General features: G+C 43.6%; 1 protein-coding gene across 2 annotated transcripts in view; it reads left to right on the top strand.

The window, feature by feature from the left end:
• RASEF (RAS and EF-hand domain containing) overlaps positions 1-22,248 on the top strand; it is an 80,645-nt gene extending 58,397 nt beyond the window's left edge. For both annotated transcript variants that reach the window (XM_081802882.1, XM_081802883.1), the window contains 8 exons: positions 2,582-2,816; positions 3,131-3,268; positions 3,385-3,532; positions 4,805-4,886; positions 6,329-6,443; positions 9,656-9,775; positions 12,412-12,488; positions 18,793-22,248. In XM_081802882.1, coding sequence (XP_081659008.1) covers positions 2,582-2,816; positions 3,131-3,268; positions 3,385-3,532; positions 4,805-4,886; positions 6,329-6,443; positions 9,656-9,775; positions 12,412-12,488; positions 18,793-18,898 — 1,021 coding nt within the window. In that variant the 3' untranslated portion in view covers positions 18,899-22,248. The remainder of the gene's footprint in view (positions 1-2,581; positions 2,817-3,130; positions 3,269-3,384; positions 3,533-4,804; positions 4,887-6,328; positions 6,444-9,655; positions 9,776-12,411; positions 12,489-18,792) is intronic.
• The last annotated feature ends 1,109 nt before the right edge of the window (positions 22,249-23,357 follow it).

Here is a 23,357-nt window from a genome sequence, read left to right as displayed (position 1 = left end):
CCCACCCCACCCCCCACTCCAGCAACCCTCAGTTTGTTTCCTGCGATTAAGAATTCCTCATATCAGTGAGATCATATGATACATGTCTTTCTCTGTTTGACTTATTTCGCTCAACATAATACCCTCCAGTTCCATCCACGTCGTTGCAAATGGCAAGATCTCGTTCCTTTTGATGGCTGCATAATATTCCATTGTGTATATATACCAGATCTTCTTTATCAAGAGTAGATTCTAAGGGACAAAGTAATCACACCCCAGTGGCTCAGAGAGACAGGAGTATAGCACTTGGGTGCCCATCACCCTGAATAATAACTAGCGGGCCACCAGGGTCTGGCCTGACGTCCTCTTTGGAGGGTCATTAGTTTAATATAAGAAGTTAACATTTTATTTTCTTTTTGATGCTAATATAAAAACTTGTAAATTTAATTTTATTGCTTTTGTGGCCTTACTGGATTTTAACTTGTATAAACTTTTGTGTTTTTTCTTTTTCTTTTTTTTTTTTAAAGATTTTTTTAAATTTATTTATTTGAGAGAGAGAGAGCGAGAGAGAGAGCGCAAAAGGGGGTAGGGTTAGAGGGAGAAGCAGACTCCCCGCTGAGCAGGGAGCCCGATGTGGGACTCGATCCCGGAACTCCGGGATCATGACCTGAGCCGAAGGCAGTCGCCTAACCAACTGAGCCACCCAGGCGCCCCTTTTGTGTTTTTTCTAAGATTTGTAACAAAAATATAGCTTGTCCTATATTTGTACAAACTTACTTACGAAAATATTCTTTGGGCAAGTAAGAATAGTTTACTTTTTAAAAGGGTGTACATATATAAGTTGACCTATATTTTTATTTTTTTTTTAAGATTTTATTTATTTATTTGACAGGGAGAGAAAGACAGCCAGAGAGGGAACACAAGCAGGGGGAGTGGGATAGGGAGAAGCAGGCTTCCCGCAGAGCAGGGAGCCCGATGTGGGGCTCGATCCCAGGACCCTGGGATCATGACCTGAGCTAAAGGCAGATGCCTAACGACTGAGCCACCCAGGTGCCCCTGTACCTATATTTTTAATTTGGAGTCTAGATATTCATGGAAGTGATTTCTCAATTCTGTATTTCACTTCTTCCCTCCTTATCAAAAATCTGAGTAAATTTTTTTAAAAAGTTCTAATTAATAATGACATGGAGCTGAAGTAGTTTGTACTATATTATAATGAGAACAGTTTTCTTAGGTTCCTTATAGTGTGGCTAAAATCAGTTTTAGAAGGAGAATTTCATAAATGATGAAACAACAAAAAAACATATGTATACACACAAACACAGAGCTAGGCTAACGATATGGTTTGAATACGTGCCCCCAGGATAAAGACTTTGTAACTGAGTAAACATATTTAGAGAGAGTTTGGTGGTAAAGTTCTTAATTTTTAGTTAATTTTAAGCATTTGCTAATGGCACTAAAATATTTTTTTTTTAAGATTTATTTATTTATTTTAGGGAGAGAGAGAGAGCATGAGTGGGAGGGGCAGAGGGAGAGAGAGAGAGAGCTTCAAGCAGACTCAGAGCTGAGCACGGAGCCCAACGTGGGGCTCGATCTCACAACCCTGAGATCATGACCTGAGCCAAAATCAAGAGTAGGACACTTAACTGACTGAACCACCCAGGCGCCCCATTATTTCAGTATAAACTTAGGTTTTTGTGAAAATCAGATGGAAAAACAAAAGTATTAAATACGGAAATGATGTGGTTTCTTTTGATTCTCTTGTTTGATGTTAATTTCTCCGTCACTTTTAAGATGTTAGAAAGTTTTACAAATGGAAACGTCCATAGAAGTCAGGAGTTCCAGCATTTATCCAGAGCACCTCCCTGTGAAACCTCTCCTACAAGAGTCTTTCTAGACTATGTATCAACACCCAGTGGCAGAAAACTCATATGTCGTATTCTGGTACCACACCTTTCTAATTGCCTGTCATTTTTCACCATATTGATTAGAAATATGACTCCTAGAAAAGCTTATCAGCTGGCCCTTATTTTGTCTTGTGCATCCTGGGAGAATGTATTCTTCGTCTTCATGTCTCAGCTCTCTGAATATTTGAAGAGGGAAACCATGAAGACTTAAGCTGAGTTCATGGAACCATTTCTTGTGTCTGAGGGTCTTACATCATCATGGTTCCCTTTCCCATCCAGGTTCTCAGCATCCCTTTTAAAAAGTAGAGCTGTTATCCAGAAATGGACAAGCTGTTTGGAATATGGTCTGACCACATTAGAGTAAAAAGGTTCACATCTTCTGCATACATTTTTCTTAACTTGAGATTGCATTCATGCTCTGGACACTGCAATTCCTTTTGTATCAGGATATAAAGTGATTTTAAAAATGGCTTCATTTTTATTAAATGTTAGACTTGAGTGTCTTCATCTTAATTGATTGTTGCACAGAATAAGCTGATGTTGCTTTGAACATTTTGTTTCCCCTGATGAATAATCATGGACTACATTGTGGTTCTTGGTAAAAGTGAGAGTGTTGGTCTTCTTGAGTCCACTGCTGTGTGTAGTCCTGAGCTTTGTGAACCCTCAGGTAAATCTCTCTTCTCCTTTATCACCAGGTCATCCCGCTCCTCCTATGTGGATGAGGACTGTGACTCGTTGGCCCTCTGTGACCCTATGCAGAGGATGAATTGTGAGGTGGACAGCCTTCCCGAGAGCTGCTTTGACAGCGGCTTGTCTACGCTGAGAGACTCCAACGGATATGACTCGGAGGTGGAATACAAGCACCAGAGGGGACTTCAGAGGTCACATGGCACACAGGAGAGCCTTGGGGGCGATGCTTCAGACATAGATGTAAGCCCCAGAAATCACTGTCTCCTGGGCTGTACCTTCGATAGAAATCTGTCACCCTGTTTGACTTGTATCTGTCATGGGAATACGACCTAAAGGTTATAAATATGAAACATAGTCAGTAGAACGTTTTTTTTTTCTCCACCAGGGTAGGGAGAAATTTCCACAGATTGCCATTTGGGGCTACTCTGTTCCGTAACAGTAATGACTATAGATTCAGCTGCCTATTTTTCTTCTCTTTAATCCATGATGTATATGTGTAATGAGAGACTTTGTTTTTTAATGGCTGACTAAAAAAACAACAACAAACAAACCAGGTTCCTGATCTAAGGGATGAAGAGACGTTTGGTGCAGATGGTGTGGCCACCATGTTAGACTGGAAACCCCAGGGGTCCGCTAGTGAGGGCAGCATCGTCAGTTCTTCAAGAAAGCCCATCTCGGCTCTGTCACCACAGGTAGGTAGTTTCAGAGTTACTTTATTCATGAGCACTGTGAATTTTCGGTGCTGTATAACTTACTAGGAAGAACACTGGCACGACCTTTGTCACCCACTGTGGCTTTTTCCCCCTAGACAGACATGGTGGACGGCGACCCTAAGTCTTCCAGCTCACAGAGGGCTTACAAGATTGTGCTCGCTGGGGATGCTGCAGTGGGGAAGTCTAGTTTCCTCATGAGACTCTGCAAGAATGAATTTCGAGGAAATACCAGTGCCACCCTGGGTATGGTTCCTTCTTCAGTCAGTAATGGGGACATGACCTTCTTTTAGCTTGATCTTGTTTTCCTTAGAGATTAGATACACAGATACACAGGTCTCTCTGTATACATATATAACATATAGGGATATGTGTGTGTGTATGTGTGTGTGTGCCCTTGTCTATAGCATGGTCTTCTTCTGTTTTGGTGAAGACCCAACTTTAGGAAAAGAAAACCGACAAAGGACAAAGATATCCACTTAGTCAGTCAGAGCAACCAGACCAAGTTTAGAACCAGAGACGACAGATTCATTTATTCAGCAAACATTTCCTGAATTCTGCTGTGAGCCGGATACTGTTGTAGGTGCTGAGGACACACAATGAACAGAGTCAACTAAATCCCAGCCTGCAAGGAAACTTCATCCCAAAGGAGGGCAATGGGTGAAAATAAAAGAATTTGAAATTTGGAGAGAGGCAGTTTTTACTGCACCAGGGAAAGCTTTTCTGATAAGACGCCATTTGATGTTGATAAAGTGACCTTCTTGATGGCCACTTTGTCATGGTCAAGATCATAGCCAGGTGTATGATCCCTCCCCCTCCTTTACAGCGGAATACATGAGTAAACACTCATGAGAACGGGAGAAGAAGTGTCCTGATTTCCCAAATTTGCATAATAATCAGTAAAAGGAGTTGAGGGTATGCAAATTATCATTCACATTTCTTCTTTATCTAAAGAGTTCTTATTTTGATGACTAGAAATATTAGAACAGATTAATTACCCTCTTCACAATGGGCGTCTTCGTAAATTTATGGTTCTTCATGATACCCTTCAAGATAACAAAGCTGAAAGTTCACTTTAATTTGATTCATAAAAAGACCACGGTGTTTTGTTCAGTTGCTAAAGAGCATGGCATATATACATATCTCATATGTATCCACACACAGATACGTGCACACTTACACATATTAATGTGCACACAAGCACACACATGTAAACACGGAGACATACCCGAGTTCATCTAATTACACGGGCAAATAGAACATAGGTTTTCCTTTTGTCTGTAGATTAAATCCTCCCCCAAGTTAGCCACCCTGCAGATGGTGCATCTGTGCGCACATGTGTGGTCTGACTTGTAATTAGTAGTTGAAGGTCACCCTCCTTGAAGGCCACATTCCTCCCTCTCTACCTCATCAGCTTTGGCTTACCAGCTTTTGTCTTATCTACAGACGGCTTGAGAGTAAAACCCAATGGAATTATTTACATCATGTTCCCCATGTTCTCTTGTAATTCCTTTTCAGGAGTCGATTTTCAGATGAAAACTCTCATTGTGGACGGAGAGCGAACAGTCCTGCAGCTCTGGGACACGGCGGGTCAGGAGAGGCAAGTGCTTTCCGCAGCGCAGCGGGATCGGCTTTGGTTTGCATAGATGGGCCTTGTGGCACACTTGGTGGTTTTTAATGCTCATAATCCTATAATGATAATACACTGTATAATTACATAGTATATTAGGATTTCAGGAATGCTTGCATGTCTCCACATTCTTTCCTCCTCCATTTACCTGTCAGTTGTGTGTGGAGATCATTAGGCTTCCTCTGAGCTGCTGTTCAGTTGGGAAAAGGAGAGTGCCGTCTCTGAACAAGAGAATTTAGGTCACGTGTCAGTGTGAAGAGTACTTAGCCAAGCTCAATAAAAGATGGAAGAGGGAATCTGTTAGCTCCCCTCAGTTCAAGGGCAGAGGCCCGAACTAAACAGAAGACTCACGTCTGGTGACGTTGCCTTCTCTTGCGTTCATTGCCGATGACCGGAAGCATCAAGTATACGTTTTAATCCTGCCTCACTCTTTGGAAAGAGCATCTCTCCACTTGTTCCACTAGTGAGTATGGGTTGCAGCCCGCCTCTGTACCAGGCACTGTTCAGGCTGTGAAGATTCCACAGGGAGCAGACACAAATCCACAAAAGCTACTCACATGGAGCTCACATTCTCTTAACAGACTGAGACTTTCAACGTTTAAAAAACATTTGTGGTCAACATGGCCTTTTTTTTTTTTTTTTAAAGATTTTATTTATTTATTTGAGACAGAGAGAATGAGAGACAGAGAGCATGAGAGGCAGGAGGGTCAGAGGGAGAAGCAGACTCCCCGCCGAGCAGGGAGCCCGATGCGGGACTCGATCCCGGGACTCCAGGATCATGACCTGAGCTGAAGGCAGTCGCCCAACCAACTGAGCCACCCAGGCGCCCCCAACGTGGCCTTTTTTAAGATGCTATAAAATATTGCGGTTGGCTTCGAGTTGGGACATATATGTTGAGGTATGCTCTTCCCCTAGCGAACCGCCCCGCACCCCACAGGTATAAAGCTTCTGGCATGCTGTGGTACTCCACATTGTTAGGTCGTCTTCCACGCCACCCCCACAGTACTCCCTTCCCACTCCCCAAACCACGATGTTCTCTCTTGTGTATCTCCTTCCCTGTGTCCCACGTGTGGGTTTGGAAGCTTGTTGCCGGGGCTGAAATTTTTAAGAAATTATGCTCTCAACGTTGTCCTGGTTATCCTTTGGGGTTTGTAGACATTCTTGGGATTGTTTGATGGAGAAACTGCTTGGCTCTCACAGATCACACCCCAAATTATTCTGTTAGCTTCCACTGAGTCATTCTAGTCGTCCACGGTAGCTCTGTCACAGTGCTAGGTTGCCATGAGATTCTTCCAGATGGGGGCTTATCTTAGAAGATGAGAAAAAAGGGAGCATAAAAGAGATGAAGAAGGGGCAGCACCTGACCAACAGACTGATTAGGACCATTATTTACATGCTTTTCTCTCTGCCAGATTCAGAAGTATCGCCAAGTCTTACTTCAGAAGAGCAGATGGTGTGCTGCTACTGTATGATGTTACGTGCGAGAAAAGCTTTCTCAATGTACGAGAATGGGTGGACATGATTGAGGTAAGACATCAAAACCAAGGAACAAAAAATTACACCGGCGTCACAGACCATCTTAGAAAATGCGATTTCTCTTCTTTGTTGAAGTGCACACCATTAGAGATCCAGGCTCGTCAGGAAGGACTGGATGTGAGAGGGGGAGTGTCTCCTGGCACTTGGCAGTATTGGTCTCTTCCTCACTAGCTGGGCGAGTTTCCACAGAGCCATGGATACCACAGAAGGGAGTTTCTGGGAATAAAACTTCCGGTTTTCTTACAGATAAAATCAGAACCCCTTATGGTATTTTAAACATGGTAACATCTGTGCTTTTTTTTTTTTCCTTTGGTTAAATGAGATGGTGTCTTTCATCTGAGGAGCTTTCATATCCTTTGGTTTCATGGTAAATAATTTCTAAAAGTAGGAAATGATTTTGACCACAGTTAGTATGCTGCCAACAGTTAATAATTAACATAAAACTACAGTTCAAGCTGTCGTTCAGTATACTCTCTTGGAAAAAAAAAACAGTGGCTAATTTTTCAATTAAGTGTATTATCTCTAATCTTTAATAGTCATTAAACAGTGCAATGTTGGCTAAACAGAACTGATTGTTATATATCAGGTTAGCTTCTAGATTCTTCTGTTGGGCCTATTTCATACCGTTTAAAAAAACAGAATTAATGTTCTCTTTCTAACTAAAGAAGTGATGTGAGATGTGCATTTTGTTCTACGAAAATAGGACCTAAAATTATTATAAATATGATGGAAGTGTGTTGACATTTATGTAGCATTTTTATTTCACGAAATTTCCACATGTTATATTCATCTCTGTAACATATCTGAGGAAAGAAGTGAGAAGTGTAATGTTACTCTCACTTTTTATGAGAAACCCGAGGCAGAGAAAGTATATGGCCCTGGCTTGTGGTTATTTAGAGGGCTGGGGTTGAATGGGGCCTTGGATCTCCTGATTCAACCCTGGTTGCTGCTCTGATAGAGCACCAGAGGAAGCAGTGGGTTGAGAAAAGAAGCTTTTGGTGTCCAGAGAGGAGTTCCCAGGTGCATTTAGTGCACAGAGGAGAAGCATCTGCTCAAGGGAACAGACGGACCTCCCTGGGATAGAGCGATGAGTCCAGAGAGTAACATAATCCCCACAGACTCGTACCCACAGATATTTAAAATCCACGGCAAAACTTTTTATTGTTAAAACTTTTGTACTTAGTCTGCATTTTAAGTCCTTGGATTATGCGCAAGGCCAGGAGGCCCAAAGGCAAGGTCAGCCAGTGTTGAAATAGCCCTTAGTGACCAGCCACGGTGTGTGCCGGGACCCGTAATTTGCCATCATTTGCTAATCACCTACACGTGGTAAGTGACCCTTTCAGCTCCGTGGATCACCTTTCACACGGTCTGAAAAGGACGAAAACTATGTTCAAGATGAATTCTTGAATTTGCCATGGGGAAAAATTAGATACCACTTGGCATTTGACTTTCACCTTCGGGAAAAATGGGCATGATAAACCTCTGCCATGGCTCAGCCTTTGTAATTTGAGGAAATTCTGTGAGGAAATTCTATACGTGGCCACTCTAAATACAGGTGGAAACTGAGAGTGTGATTGTTGGGGTAGGCTGGAGGGCTGAGGGGTAGTAGAAGGTCAGTGATGAATTAATAATTAATACACTTCGATAAAAACCACTGGGTTACACAGTCCTACAATAAAGTCGTGGGTAAAATAAAACGAAGGCCATTTACTTACCTGTTGTGAGTAATGTATTGGTTGAATACTTGGGTGAACATTGAGTGGAGGAGACACTTGAGATGTGAGATCTCTTCCCGACTTACACATTGTGGAGAATTTTCGGAGAGCTTCCTTTGTGCACGTTCCAGAACCTGCAATGCGCCCACAGTCAGGGAGCTTGCACCCGAGGAGGGGAAACATAACAAGCAACAAACAAATAAAATAAATGGAATGATAGAATAGGATAAATACTGTGGAAACAAGAAGAAGGCAGGGTAAAGGGCCTGATGGTGTGGTCAGGGCAGCCTCCCTGGAAGGTGGTGTTGGAGTCAAGACTTTAAGGAGTTGTCCGTATTTACTGGAATAACTTTGGGAAATCCTTTAGAAGCTTGGGTTCTTGGCTCACTTAAGGGAGTATATGTTGAGTGGCTTCCAAAGGTTGCCCACTTGGAACCTGGACAGGTTACCAAAGAACACAATTAATGAACACCTCAATGGACGGAACACCTAGTTTTGGAGAGCGCCCTTCATTCCCTCCCCCCCTCTGCTGTTACTGCACTCTAGTGCCCTCGGTTGGAGGATGGTCTGAAGAGAAAGGAAATCGAGTGCGGTGCCATCGTTTTTAAGGCTCATTTCTTGATCCTGGGGCAGGGGTAGCAGCGAACTGAAAGCACAGCTGGTACCCGTAGCCGCTGCGGAAGGTCACTTGCACATGCCCTGGTCAGGGCTGCTGCTGCCCTGGCCTAGGAACCAGAACCCTGTTTTTCTGGGCCAGTCAGGTTGTCATCCTCTGTTCTCTTCAGAGCCTGCGGAGGTGCGGTGTGCCCTCACTAACCCCTTCATTTTACCAGTGGGGAAACTGAGGCAGAAACATGCAGCATTTCGCCTGATTTCAGGCCCCGTGTGGCCCGGGGACTTTGCCTAAGCTGATTTGAGAGCATTAGCCTTAGAATCGATTCCTTCGAATGATTGGTAATTGACTCCTCGTAAGAAAAATGTTGACCTTTAGGACCTTCACATTTTGCTTTTGTTGTAAACCAAATTGCAGTGAGTGTGGAACTTGCAAGCTCTGTTTTTATCCCGTGATGGCTGAGGGATTTCCTGTGTGTTTTGTACCTGAGATAATGAAGTTGGCTTGTCATCAGCACCGTTTGGAGTGAAAGTCGCAGAAAATTGTGTGGGTGCCATGGCCACGTATAATTCTGTGCTCATGCCCCTTGAGTTCATATTGGTTCGTATGGTGGCAGGGACGATGGGGAGTATTTGGACCGTGGCCCCGGCCTTTGCAAGATCTTGCTTAACCTCTCTGAATTTCAGTGGTCTCACCTGGCGATGGGAAGAAGTTTGGCTCTTTGTAGAGAGATTTTGAGGCTTGAAGATATTACCTGCAGGTCATGTGGCTCCCACGGGGCATTTGGAGAGTGGAAGCTGCTGTTGGTACGGCTGCTCTTGTCAGTGGAACTTGTTCACTATTTGATGAGCACACAATTATTTTCCCCCTGGCAGGATGCAACCCAGGAGAGTATTCCTATCATGTTGGTAGGAAACAAGGCTGATCTCCGTGATGCCGCCACAGCAGAGGAACAGAAGTGTGTCCCAGGATACTGGGGAGAAAAACTGGCCATGGTAAGGGCGAAAGTGGGTCTGTTGGGATAGACCTTAGCCGTTCATGAGCTTTGCAGTCAGCGGCCCTTCACTTCTGTCTACATTCGCTTTCAGAGGTTCTTTGGCAAACCTCCACCCTTTTTGATGGGGCTCCTGGCCTTCTTATTCAGGCAGAACTCCCAGTGCTGCCCCCCTGCACTTTATTTATTTTATTTTAAAAATTTATTTGAGAGAGAGAGAGAAAGAGCACACGTGAGCATGAATGGAGGAGTGGAGGGGCAGAGGGAGTGGGAGAAGCAGGCTCCCCACTGAGCAGGGCGCCTGACACGGGGCTTGGTCCCAGGACCTGAGCAAAGGCAGACATAACCGGCTAAGCCACCCAGGTGCCCCCACAACCCCCACCCCCGCTACACACACTTCAATGAATGTATGAATGTAAGTAATTGTACCAAGGATTAAACCCCTCATGGAGCTAAAATGATCACTTGGTCATTTTCCCCCATTGAAGAACATTGACAAGGAGCAGCCAGAATTATCCTGCCTTACTCCTCACCCTCAGCCGGCTCCTGGACTCCTCTCGTTCTGGAATCCACGTCAAGACAAAAGAATGGGTATCCCGTTTAGAAAATGTGGTTTAGTTCCAGAGGGTTACTGTGCCAAAGGGCAGTGTGCTACCTGGGTGGAAGAGAATTGGGAAACTTTTTTTTTTTTTCTCTAAGATTTATGCTTAGTTGAATAGTCTAAAATTATTTTTTGGTTATGCGCTTGTATAGAAATGAAGCTCATTTCCATCCAGTTGATTACTGGGGGCAGCGTTCATTCTCCCGTCACAACCAGTGTGTGAGACTGCTCCAGGTCCCCCTTAGGACCTGTCTTTCCCAAACAAGGCATCAGAGGTGCCGGGGGTCGGATAAGCCCACGCCATCACAGTCTGATCTGATGCCCCTGCCTCGGTGGTGCGCGTGGGCGCACGGGGAGACTGCGCTGTAGTGCGTGCACATGAACTGTAAAAAGAAGTTTCAGTCACTGTTTTAAGTTGGAAAATCTTTCTTGTTAAATTTTAGAACTATAGACCAAACATGCTAAACATCAAAGCTAAGCAGTGAGGCACAGAAGAGATTCATTCCGCACGTTTAATCCTATGCCCTTCATTGTGTGCTGGGGAAAGACTAGAGCAGGCAGTCCTTGTCTTCATATAGTTCATTTCTGGGGGAGATACGTATTAAACGTATGCAGTCCGCATGCCACATTGTCCCACACGCCCCCTTAGCGCGTAATTCCCGGCCACACGCCGGGTTTATCCCCTCCTCAGGATTTTTGAGTTCCCAACGTTTGCTCACTTATGCATCTCATGACCCCTACCCTCCTGCACCCTCGGGGGCAGTCTCCGTGTCACCCCATAACATCCTAGCCATAGAACTCAGCAGCAGCACTACCCGTTTCCACTAGAAATCCATTCATGTTCACTGTAGGATTGTTACATATTTTCTGTGGTTTCGAGGGCTCATGGGTAGAGGTCCCACTGTGGAGTCTTTTCCCCTCATTTCGTTCTCTCTCTCCATGCTCCGGAGTGGCCATGACATCCTCCCCTTACCCCCACAGGATACTGCGTCACCCACACCCAGGTCCATGGCACATGCAATTCTCCTTCCTGCAGGGACATTGTCTTGAGGCAGACACACACAAATAACTTCATCAGTTACAGTTTGGCAGGTGCAATGCAGGAAAAACACAGAGGGCTGTGAGGTTTCCTAATAGCAAGACCTAACATAACAGGGACGTGTCAGGCTTAGACAGCACTGAATCTTAACTTCAGGGGAGGATTACAGAAAAATTCAAAAGGTAGTTAGGAATCAGCCTGGAGAAGGGGGGCTGATGGGGGGAAGGGCATAATGCAGGTAATGGGAGCAGCAGGTACAAAGATCGTGAGGTCGGAGGGAATTTGGAACATTGGAGAAACAGAGGGAAGGTCAGAGTAACCGAGGCAGTGCGAGTGAGGGAGGAGGGTGGCAGGTAAAGCTAGGAGGTGGGCCGGGACTACATGGACGAGAGGCCTTGTTGGCCATGGGGAGGCATCTGAGCGTTACTTGGAGAGGAACGGGAAGCATTGAAAGGCTTGAAGCAGGAGAGTGATATCATCAGTTGTCATATACATAACCCCTGGGAGGTAGAATAATAGAGCACTAGACAGTGTCTGTTGGTTTTTAGCAACATGGAGGTTGCTGAATCTTGATAGGAAAAGATGATAGTGTGAAGGGATGCATGTTAGCTGCCGGCCCAAAGGAGACATACCTTTGATGGACATTTAATTTGTGAGTGGTTACCTTAAGCTATCATTTTTACCTCTCTCAGATTATCTGATAGAGAACCTTTGTAGCATCTGGTAGGACTGTGGGGAATAAGAACCTTAAAACATGAAATTGTGTATTGTGTTACTTTTAAGGCAAAATAAAAATCCCCTGACTAGGAGCTGTGTCTGGAATAACTCGACTCAAATTCACTATTTTTTTAAAGTATCAAAACTGTGAATCCAATGTCTTAGCTATTAGCATATTCAACAGGAGAATGTGTTTATTTTATTTGTGGGTTGTAAAAGCTAAAATTCCAGGAGCCTTAAATAAAGGCTTCATTTAATTGTGTCTATTTCTTTTCTACAGACCTATGGGGCATTGTTCTGTGAAACCAGTGCCAAAGACGGCTCGAATATAGTGGAAGCTGTTCTCCATCTTGCTCGGTAAAGTGGTGTCTTATATTTGGAAAATGAAAACAGGATTGAATTTTCACGTAGTTGGTGCATATATCAAATTTCTGGGCTATGACACGAATATACATTGGAAAACACTGTCTCGTATTTCAGTAGTGGTTAGAGAAACAATCGAACACGGATTTTATAAAAACCGGTAGTGCTGCTTATTCACTGTGAACGTTGGCGAAGTGCCTTTTCCGCCAAACAAAGCAGGTGCATCTGAGGTGTCGTTGACATTTCTGCAAAATGTCACCGCAGAGCTAATAGTTGACTTGTATGAATCATTTCCAGGAACCAGATTTTAAACACAAGAGACTATTATGAAATTAACTGTCTATTATGACATTTTCTGGGGTAAAGGGGAAAAAAAACACAACTCAACAAAGCAAATTGTATATCACGCCAGTTGGAAGCACTTTATTAAAATAATTACTCAGGTAATTATTAAGCTCAGGCGATGGTGTTAATAATAAATAACATCTTGGGATGTAGATTAGAATGAAAATTACATCCTTGAGGAACTTGGATATAAATGGGTTTTTTAATCCTTGGAGTAAATTTGATTTTTAGGAAATAACAACATTATCTGTTAGATTTATGTCTTCTGCCTAGTTTCCTGCCACAAATGAAAAGATGATTCTTTACTGGCCTAAAGAGATTAAATATCCAAAAGAAAAAAGAAAGGAAAGAAAAAAAAAAAGAAAATGAGCATGAACAGAATTCAGGCGATAGATCTTTAATTGCTGACAAAGCGAAGCCATAATTTTGGGTGTGTGGTTTTTTTCCTGATCATTTGTGAAATTTTACAAGAATCTTAGCTTTAGTATGACTTTTGGCCTCTTCTGCTCATATACGGTGACAAGTAGTGTTTTCAATGCTGCTTTTCTATCAGTGACTTGGTGTTTATAGTGCTTACTAGCTGCTTAGACTGGGGCCTTGGGTGAGATCCTTGCCCTCACTTGAGAAAATCAGGAAATGGACCCCAGGACTTTAAACGGCCTGCTTGACATTAGTCTGTGGCAGGGCTTGGCACACGCCTTGGGCTCAAACTCAGAGTCTTTGGACATTATCTCCTTTGATATCTGTCCAAGAGAGCCACCTGCCCCCACCACATTTTTGTGCAAAGCAAAGACAGTGCTGTGTGACCTAGAACAGGTGGAAGAAAGGTAAACATTTAAGATTCAAGGTTAATGACGTGGTTTTAGTAGGAGAATCATGGGCTCATACCACATTTGTCAAACAAGAGCCCAAGTAAAACCTTCATAAGCTGGGTGATGTAATTGACTCCGTGCATCTGTGGGTGCGAAGGGGCTGCTGGCCATTTTGGCCAAGGAAGGTTCATTCAGCAGAGGCGGGGGGAGATTCCGTGCAACACACTGAGGGTGGATTCACTGCTGAATTGTTAGGTGTTTATACTTTCTTGGGTGTTCGTACTGGTGTTTTGCTACAAGGTACCTGGGGATTCCTGGGTGGAGGTGATGTGCTTGCTGGGCTAGAGGGGTCTGGCAAGGGCCTGCAGGTCTTCAGAGCATCACTGGGCCCGAAGCTGAACCGGAGCAGGCAGGGAGAAGGACACTCTAGCTTTGGCAGTGGGGTGCTGGCCTGCTGCTCCAGCCCCGCAGAAAAGGACGCTGCACGCCAGGCCCCCTGCGAGGCTGTTGCCTCCTACCCTGCTTAATGGAGGACCGTGGTGTCAGGAGGCTCAAAGTGCGATCTTAAATCGCCTCCCCGAACAGCTGTGGAGTCGGTCAAGTCCCTGCCTCCCTCTCGGCATCTCTAATGTGTAAAATGAGGGAGGGGGCTGGAGAAAGCGACCCCCAAGGTCCTCTCTAGCTCTGCCAGTCTGTGGTTCTACATAGAACCGCCGGTACCCCACGGAATACCGGTCGCTATTTAATGCTGAATTGTCTTTGTGGGGTCATATTAAAGTTAAATGACTCCAGATTGCCATGGTCACACCCAGAGTGCCGAATTGATTCTCTTTATTGTATCATAAAAGTGGGAGAGGCTGTGAGCCGCCTGCGCTTTCTCCCCACCTGCTCCTGCCCCGCGCCCTGTTTTCAGTGCAGCTCGCACACAGCCTTGTGCTTCTTTACTCACCACACCTGTGTGCAGAGGCCTTTTGGTCACGAGCTCACTCTTTGGGAACCACTCATCAAGGAGTTATTTTATCGTTGTTATTGCATGATGGCCTGGTGTGAGGTCTCTGGTTTTGTCCCATTAGCGATGTGTTAAATAGGAAAATTATAAATAAAGCAAATATTAAAAAATTTAATTTGCTTTATATCCTGCCTTCAGATTTGCTTGTTAAAGTGCCTAAGTCTTACATGGAAATGGTAGAGTTGCCGCAGGTGAAAAAGTTTTACATCCTGGGGCTCCTGGGTGGCTCAGTTGGTTAAGCATCTGCCTTTGGCTTAGGTCATGATCCCAGGGTCCTGGGATCGAGCCCCGTGTCGGACTCTCTGCTCAGTGGAGGGGTGGGGGGGTCTGCTTCTCCCTCTCCCTACTGCTCACGCGCTCTCTCTCTTGCTATCTCTTTCTCTCTCTCAAATAAATAAATAAAATACTAAAAAAAAAGTTTTACATCCTTTAGAAAGTTATGTATAATGTAAAACATGTTACGTTCTCGATTTAGATCTCGTAAGGCAATTCCCATCACGGGCACCTTTCACGCCGTGTCATGTCATAAAATGTGAACTAGACGAGTTTATGGCTTTACACTGTCGAAACAGAATTCTGTTTCGAAGGGAGGCCATGAATGTTTGGTTAACACCCGAAACTAGAAACTACAAGTACTACTTTTTCTGGAAACCTCTCAATCCCAAGAAAACTGTTTTCTAGAAATGCAATTTCCCCATAATGCTGACAGGACATTTATCACAATCATTGTCCATTGGCAAGTGAATTTGCCGTCACCAGAACCACGAGCTTTACACATTTTGCAGATTCAACTTCCAAAGGCATTTAATTGATTAATGGCCTGAGATTTGAAAACAAAACAAAACAAAAAAAGCTCAGGTTGATGTATGTATCTGTTCAGCTCAGGAGCTGAGCCTGTTGGGATCCCATAAATCTACCCGTGAGACAGAGTCACCTAACATGCAGTTGTCAAGCATGTGGTAGTTTTTGGTGAGAAAGTCCAGTATTCCCAGCCTTAAACCTGTTGTAGGTGTTTGGAATATCTGTCTGATTTCCGTGAAGTGGGAGGGACATGCCTGCACTTATGGTGGATTAAAGAAACGAAAGGCCAGATGAACAACGTGGGTACATACTTTTCCTCCTTAATATTTGCTTTCAGGTTCAATAAAATGTCTGCATTATTGTGAGCACTCAGCCCGTGGAGGCCACATACATGGTTCAGTAGAGATACCGAGGAAATGAGTATTTGCAGGCCATGCAATTTAATGAGAGGAAAAAGAAAAGAGAAAACATTTGACCAGGCAGCCAGATGATTGTAGCTTATAGAGGCCATTAGACCACCCAGAAGGGAGAGATATGGGTTGTCTTGTGAAGGTGCTATGATTATTATACCCATTGTACAGATAAGAAAGTGGAGGAGTAGAATGCTAATCAACCTGCTCAAAGTGACACAGCTGCTCAGTGGCAACATTGGGACTTGTCGCTGCCACTCTGGAGCATCAGCTTGCTGCTTCAGTGTTGGCAATCTCAGGATTGCATTCCACATTCTCTTCTTCTTTACTCTCTCTCTGCCTACTGTCTTCTACCCCCAGGGTTTCTAGAACTGTCTCTAGCTGGTGACTTCCCCAATTTCTGTATTTTTAACCTCCACCTCTTTTTAAAATTTCATAACCACATCCCCACCCATCAACAAGAGGGAATCCCAAAGGCTTGACTGTATCCAGCATGTCCAAACCCTCACAGTCTGGCCTCACCTGCCTTTCTGGTTGCATCTCTTATCTTGCTTCCCAAAGGAATGATATCTGTAGACAGAGCAAACGTTATTTCTAGTTGTGGCCAAGCTCTTTTATGTCTCCTTGCTTTTATGCAGGCTGTTCGTTGCACCTGGAATCTCTTTCCTCATTAAGTGAAGGTCAATTCCTGTTCTTTCAAGAGGTCCCTCCAGTGTCAAAGTGTCCATGAGGCTCCATCTCCACAAAGCCTTCCTTCCCTGCGGGCCAGCACGACTGTGGTGTACCCTTTGTATTCATGCACCATTCATTCACCGTGCAAGGGACCTTGTAATGATTTGTTTAGCCTTTGTCTCTCCCTCAACGCTCACTAAGAGAGGGTCCCAGAGTTTGGCATAAATTGGGCATTTATTGAATGACCAAATGTCTGAGATGATGCAGTTAGAAGTTGTTATTAGTTTTTTGTTGTTGCTGTAACAAATTCCCACAAACATAGTCTCTTAAGCAATGCACATGTATCACGTTCCAGTTCTGGAGGTCAGGAGTCTGAAATGAGTCTTACGGAGTATTCTAGGTTGGATTGTGTATCTTCCTTCTTTTCCTGAGTCTTTGTTTCCTCATCTGTGAAGTGAGGATAATAATGCTCACCTGTCACCTGTCAGGGTTGTGTGTGTGTTTATGTTGTGTGATTGTTTATGTGTATTAAATAAGGAAAATGTGAAAATGTATAGTACAGCATTTATTAGCTCGCCTTCAGCAAGAATTAATTCCTCTTTTTTTTCTTCTGCTGAGATGTCTTCTTTCCAACTCATAGTATAGTGGTTTTCAAAAGTTAGCACATATCAACACCATCTGGAGTCGTGCTGACCAATTTGGTAGCCACAAGCCACAAGAAGTGTGGCGAACCCAAATCAAGATGTGTTGTAGGTATAGATTTTGAAAACAGTATAAAAATCATAAAATACTTCATTATTTTTATTGATAACATGCTAAAATGATATATTTGTTATACTGAGTTAAAATATGTTAATAAAATTAAATTTACCTGTTTCTTTTTACATTTTTAAATGTGGCTACTAAAAAATTTAAGATCACATATGTGGATTACATTATATTTCCATTGAACCACGTTGCTGTACTCGGAATATGCCAGTTCTTAGTAGTTTCAGGTATCTGCCCCTCTGTAACAAACTAAAACGTGGTTGCCTAAAACAACTACCACTTTTTAATTTCTTGAAATTACCAGAATGTGCTGGATCTCAGTTGGAAGGTCCCTCGACTGCTTTTGCTTGGGGTGTCTTGTGCATTTTCAGCCAGATGGCCGTGGGGCTAAGGCTCCGGCTGGGCGTCTGCCACCAGGGTCCTAGTCCTTCTGGCCGCTCGTCCCCAGGGCCACTCTGTGGCCCTCTCCACTGAGGAGCCCTGGCAGCTGAGAGCAGCTTTAACACCTGGCTTGGAGTCCTAGCCCGCCAGTTCCTCTGCATTCTGTGGATCTAAGCAGTCGCAGACAGAGTCAGTACTGTGGAGGGAGAGCCCATGGTGGGGGCTCCCTAGTCTTGATGGGGGGGCCCCGGGCACTGATGGGGAAGGTGGGATTGTTTGGGGGCCTCTTGGGAATGAGCTGTCACAGTCAAGATTGCCATTCAGGGTCTTGTCTAAGGTGGGACTTCAGGGTCTGCTTGTTTCACGGGCATCCCTGGGAATACACTTGGAAGGATACTATCCCTAGGAGGTCTTCACAAGATCTTAGAGAACTTTTGCCATTGTAGCCTCTAGCTGTTAATTCTAAAAGAAATTTAGGAAGAGGCAAAAGGAAGATTTTTTCCCCCTGGATTTTAACCATTCATCATTGTCTTCATGATCTTGTATAATTAAAGAGTGGTTTTAAAGTCATCATTGCTTTTGTTAAGGTCAGCAAGCGCTAGTCGGGGATGGAAGCCGGGTCCCAGAGTGCTAAGGAGTGCGCTGTGCGTGTGGCAGCCTGGAAAGCATGTGAAACTGCAGGAGAGAGCAACAGTAGGTCGTGTGTGTGCGTGTGTGCACGCACCTGTGTACACGTGTCTCGTGTGCGCCTGCCTTGTGCGTGGTGAGCGTGGCCTGGTGCTCAGAGTGCAGGCGTGGGTCCAGGCCCAGCTCTGCGGCTCTCCGGTAACCAAAGGGAAACTGCTTAACCCTTTTTTTTTTTTTTTTTTTGCCTTTGCTTCCTGACATATAAAATGGGGCCCAACAAATTCACATGGTCCTTGTGAGGATTAAGACAGTCAATACCTACAAAGCATTTAGAACAATGTCTGGATGACATACAGCAAGTGCTCAGCAGTGTTGTTTTAATTTTACAGAACCATTTGTGGTTTAGTTTTGTACCTCAGTAATTCATTTTCTCTCTGTCTCTCTCTCCCTCCCTCCCCTCCCCCGCCCCCCAGGGAAGTGAAAAAAAGGACTGATGAAGATGACAGCAAATCCGTTACCAGTCTGACCGGGACCAGTTCCAAAAAGTCAACCCAGATGAAGAACTGTTGCAATAGTTAAATCCCGAACATCCCTGGCCTGTCAGGTCTTCAGTCCCAGAGTACTGAGTGTCTGTGACTTGTTTGTTTCTCGCAGAGGGGTGCATCCTCCAGACACAGCCAGGTGGAAAGTTGCAGTGTGGGAATCTGAACTGTGCTCTTAGATCCTTCTGGAGCCCCGGCTCTTTGCTCTTTTTCAGTGAATGATTGAGGCCCCCTGGTTAAAAGTACTTGTCTTGTCCTTGCAGAGTCTCAAAAGATAACGTGTAAAAAAATGTTAAAAAATCATATGCTCAGGGGCACCTGGGTGGCTCGGTCGTTGGGCGTCTGCCTTCGGCTCAGGTCACGATCCCAGGGTCCTGGGATCGAGCCCTGCATCGGGCTCCCCGCTCAGCGGGAGGCCTGCTTCTCCCTCTCCCACTCCCCCTGCTTGTGTTCCCTCTCTTACTGTCTCTCTGTCAAGTGAATAAATAAAAATCTAAAAAAAAAAAAAATACATGCTCAGATCGAAGCTGTAGAAGAAACTCCCAGACAAAGATCCACATGGTAGCTGACTTTGTAGATAACCTAGAACATTTTTTTTCAAATATTTGATACTAGAATACTAGTAAAAGGGGATTATCATCCTAGCTTTGCTGTTAACTAGCCTGTAGTCTCAGACCTGTTAGCAGCCCACGATAGATCTGTTTCCTCATCTGCAAAACAAGCAGCTTGGCCTTGCAGGCCTTGGCCCCTCAGATTTGGTGCACTGTACGGAGTGGGAAGGAGACCATGATGGCTCACAGTTAATAAGGACTCTGGTTAGTCATACTTTTTAAATATTGGGGTATTGATTTTTCTCATTTCTGAAACAACAGAATTTAATTGAGAAAAAAAAATGGTAATGTTGTAGGCTCCAGTGGAGACAGAAAAATCTATTTTTTTATATACAAAGGAAGAAATATTTGTGTGACAAAAAGAAAAAAAAACAAGGTACTGACATCTCAACAAAGTCCATGGTTTAAATTCCATGTTAAAAATTCTAATGAAAACATAGGAGGCTACATACTAGTAAAAGTACAATGCCCAGGAAAGTTGTCACTCTTCACTTAAAAATATATACCAGCAAGTCATGGCCATGGGCTGGGGAAAGGCAGGAGCCGGAGTGACGGCTAATGGTGATGTGGTTTCTTTGGGGGGATGAGAATGTTCTGGAATTATACTGTGATAATGGTTGCATAACTTTGTAAATATATGAAATAACACTGAATTGTTAAAAGGGTGAAGTTTATGGTATGTGAATTATATCATTAAAAAAAACCCAACACTACCACTTTAACATTTTGCCCAGTGAAAATGTGCATGTTTGCTTCAGACCTTCCCATCACTTACAAGCATAATCTCCAATATGGTGCAAATCCCTGAACTCCATAGTGGCCAGCATTCACTTCCTGAAATAATGAACAGTGAAAGAAATGTTATGTATGGTTTTGGAAACTCCTCTCTTCACAAGAGGCATCGTCCTTAGGAATGGGAAGTCAGAATCCTTTGTTTAATATGACTAGTGACTCCTCCCCACCAGCAGCGTGGTGGGTCTTGCTCTCCTTCTAGAACCTGCAGTGCATCCAGTCTTCTCCATTGAAATGTCTCTAACAGCTGAAGGAGTCAACACCTGACCCTAGAGAAGCCTGGTTTTTGGTTTTTGGCTTTTGGTTGTCTGTGGCCTTGAACCAGTTAAGTTATCCCCAACCAGAGATTTGAACTTACCTTGGTTCACATAGGTCCAGGTTCCAAGTAGTCTGCTGAAAAAACCTTAAATAATAACTTATTTATTGTATTATATAAGCTAATAACATTCCTTTTTGTTGAATTAAAACAACTCCATGGAGCTGTTTTTCTCCTGTTTATGATTTTTATGATCAAATCTTTAGTTCCCTAGCTTCATTTTTTTTTTTTTAAAGTGAAAACTGACTGGATATGTTACACACCGAGATTATAAAGAGCCACAACATGCTTGAGTTTGTAAAAGCATGCCTTTTCTCGGTTGACATCTAGTTTTTTTACTGGAAAGTTTGTTCTATCCCTGGCGACTCTACCATGCTGTTTAACAGCTTTGGTCACAGAAAAAGAAGTTTGCATTTTTGACCAGAAAGAGCCCCTCGCTGGTGGAATATTGTCAAAGTGAATGGGGGAGGATGTGGTTATTTCTGTGCCATCGTGAGATGCACATTTGGCCACGGCTGGTTGCCTCTATGGCATCTTTGGAACCCGGGTTAGAAAGGATCTATGTGTTGCCATATGGGACACTTGTTCAGGTGTTTGGTGTACTTGCACAAAACTGTGTTTGTATAAGTGTTACTGTGTGGCCTTTATTTATTTCCCCCCAAAGTGTCTCTCTATATTTGTCTGACAGTTTGTACATAGAGTATATCTTTGATACAGAAGTATTACCTTGGCTGTTGCCTCCAGCTTGTATGGCTAGTTTACACCCACACTGATTTGGACAGAGTTTGCATGGGTGCCTTTGATAGACAAGGCAATCATCTTTATTCGAACCTGGAAAAGTATTTTGGCAACAAAATCCAGATCAGAGACTTAGAGCTCTGGTGAGCAGTCTTCTTTGAAGAGAAGTTACTTAAAAGCTCTTTCAGCTGCACTGGTGGGAAATCATCATTATCACCAACATTTCATTTCAGGAAGATGTTCTCAAAGTGTATTTTTGATAAGAAAAAAAAATTAATGTTTTTAACCTAGACTTAATGTGACACATTCACATAGTCCTGTGCAACTAACTCATCTTGACTCATTTTTTCCTTTGAGGGCTTTTAAAATCACAATTATACAGTGCTCCTTTTTTTTTTTTTAATGTATCCTGACACATTGGATAATATTTTCATTTCATCATGGAAAAGAATGTTGGATAAGGAGACATTTTTCACTGTTAACTTTTAGCCTCATGCATTTTCATAATTTATTTTTTCTACTTGCTGCTTTATATGACATATGTGACATTTGATTATTTAATACCAAATGTGATTTGCATAAACCCAAGTCACACAACCCTCTTGCTGAAGATAAAATTGAGGTTAAAAGATAAAGATTTATTTTCATATTTGTACAGTGATCGGCTTCAGAGTGAAGGCTTTTATTGTATATATGTGTAAGAAATTTCATATGTATAAAGTAGGCCTCTGAGTATTGAATAATTGTTTCATGATTTTGATTTATATGGTTTACATTTTCATAGTGTCAGCCATATTTCGTTTATACTGTTTATTTCTCTTCAAACCATTAATAATTATACCATAAAGTGTAATTTTATAGCAATGCAAATGTCTAAGGAACTACAAATATTTTCTGCATTGTAAATTCAATAAAGCACGCTTCCTTTGGCCTTTGGGGTGTTTCCTTCAGCTTTACTGCAGGCATCCCTGAAGTAACTTTAATTCTAGGATGTGCCTGGATGAAGCCATGCCTCTAAAACACTTGTCTTCTCTGGCCTGGGCAGCTGGCTGGCTGGAGAAAAGAATGAATATGTGGTGTTTGGTGCTGTGGCCCAGCCATGTCCTCTTGGCCAGCAGGGCATCAGGTCGACGAGCTTGGGGTGTGACAGCTAGAAACAGTGAGGCTTTTGTAGAAAAATTTCAGGACGTGCCTTGGCCATCCTCATGACCTCAGAGGTTAGTCCCTTTCTCTGGGACACCCATTCTACTCCTTCCATCCCCCACACTGCCCAGCCAACTCCTGCTCCTCCTCCTATTTTAGCTGAAACTTCACTTCCTTCAGGAAGTCTTCCCTCTCAGCCTCTAAACTAGGATGAGGCTGCATGCTCTCACTTGCATAGGACCCTTTTTAACTGAGCAGCAGCATTATTGCCCTTGTACTTGTTGAACTAGACACATGCCCCGAGCCCTGAGCCCTTTGTCCGCTGCTGCCTCCCTTCTGCTGTATGCAGTGCTAAAATGGCTAAGCAAATAATTAACTTTAAATAAGACAGGCTTTGCAAAGAGTTTCTGCAGACACGCACAGATGCACATACGTAGTAGTCATGGATGGGGTAATAAGAGGCAGCATATTTTAATGGCCACAGGTCTGGTCTCTGCAGCCAGCCTGCCTGGGTATGAACCCAGCCTCATACTCCTACTAATGGGTTAACAGTGAACAAGTGCCTTACCCTCTGTGTACCCCTGGGGCTTCTTTGATAAAATAGGGATAAAAGTACCAATCTCATGGGTTGCTTATGAGAACTAAATGAGTTAATGGATATAAAAGGTTTGGAATAGTACCTGGCACTTTGATCACCCTCAATTCAAAAAAAAGATGTTTTGGGGGCACCAGAGTGGCTCAGTGGGTTAAGCATCTGCTTTCAGCTCAGGTCATGATCCCAGGGTCCTGGAATGAGCCCCGCGTCTGGCTCCCTGCTCAGCAGGGAGTCTGCTGCTCCTTCTGCCCCTCCTCCCACTCATCCTCTTATTATCTATCTCAAATAAGTAAATAAAATC

This window comes from Leptonychotes weddellii, chromosome 14 (assembly GCF_054177405.1).
Source record: "Leptonychotes weddellii isolate Sample4059 chromosome 14, ASM5417740v2, whole genome shotgun sequence".
Taxonomy (NCBI): Eukaryota; Metazoa; Chordata; class Mammalia; order Carnivora; family Phocidae; genus Leptonychotes; species Leptonychotes weddellii.
Note: the sequence above shows the minus strand (reverse complement) of the source record. Positions and strands in the feature narration are given on the sequence as shown.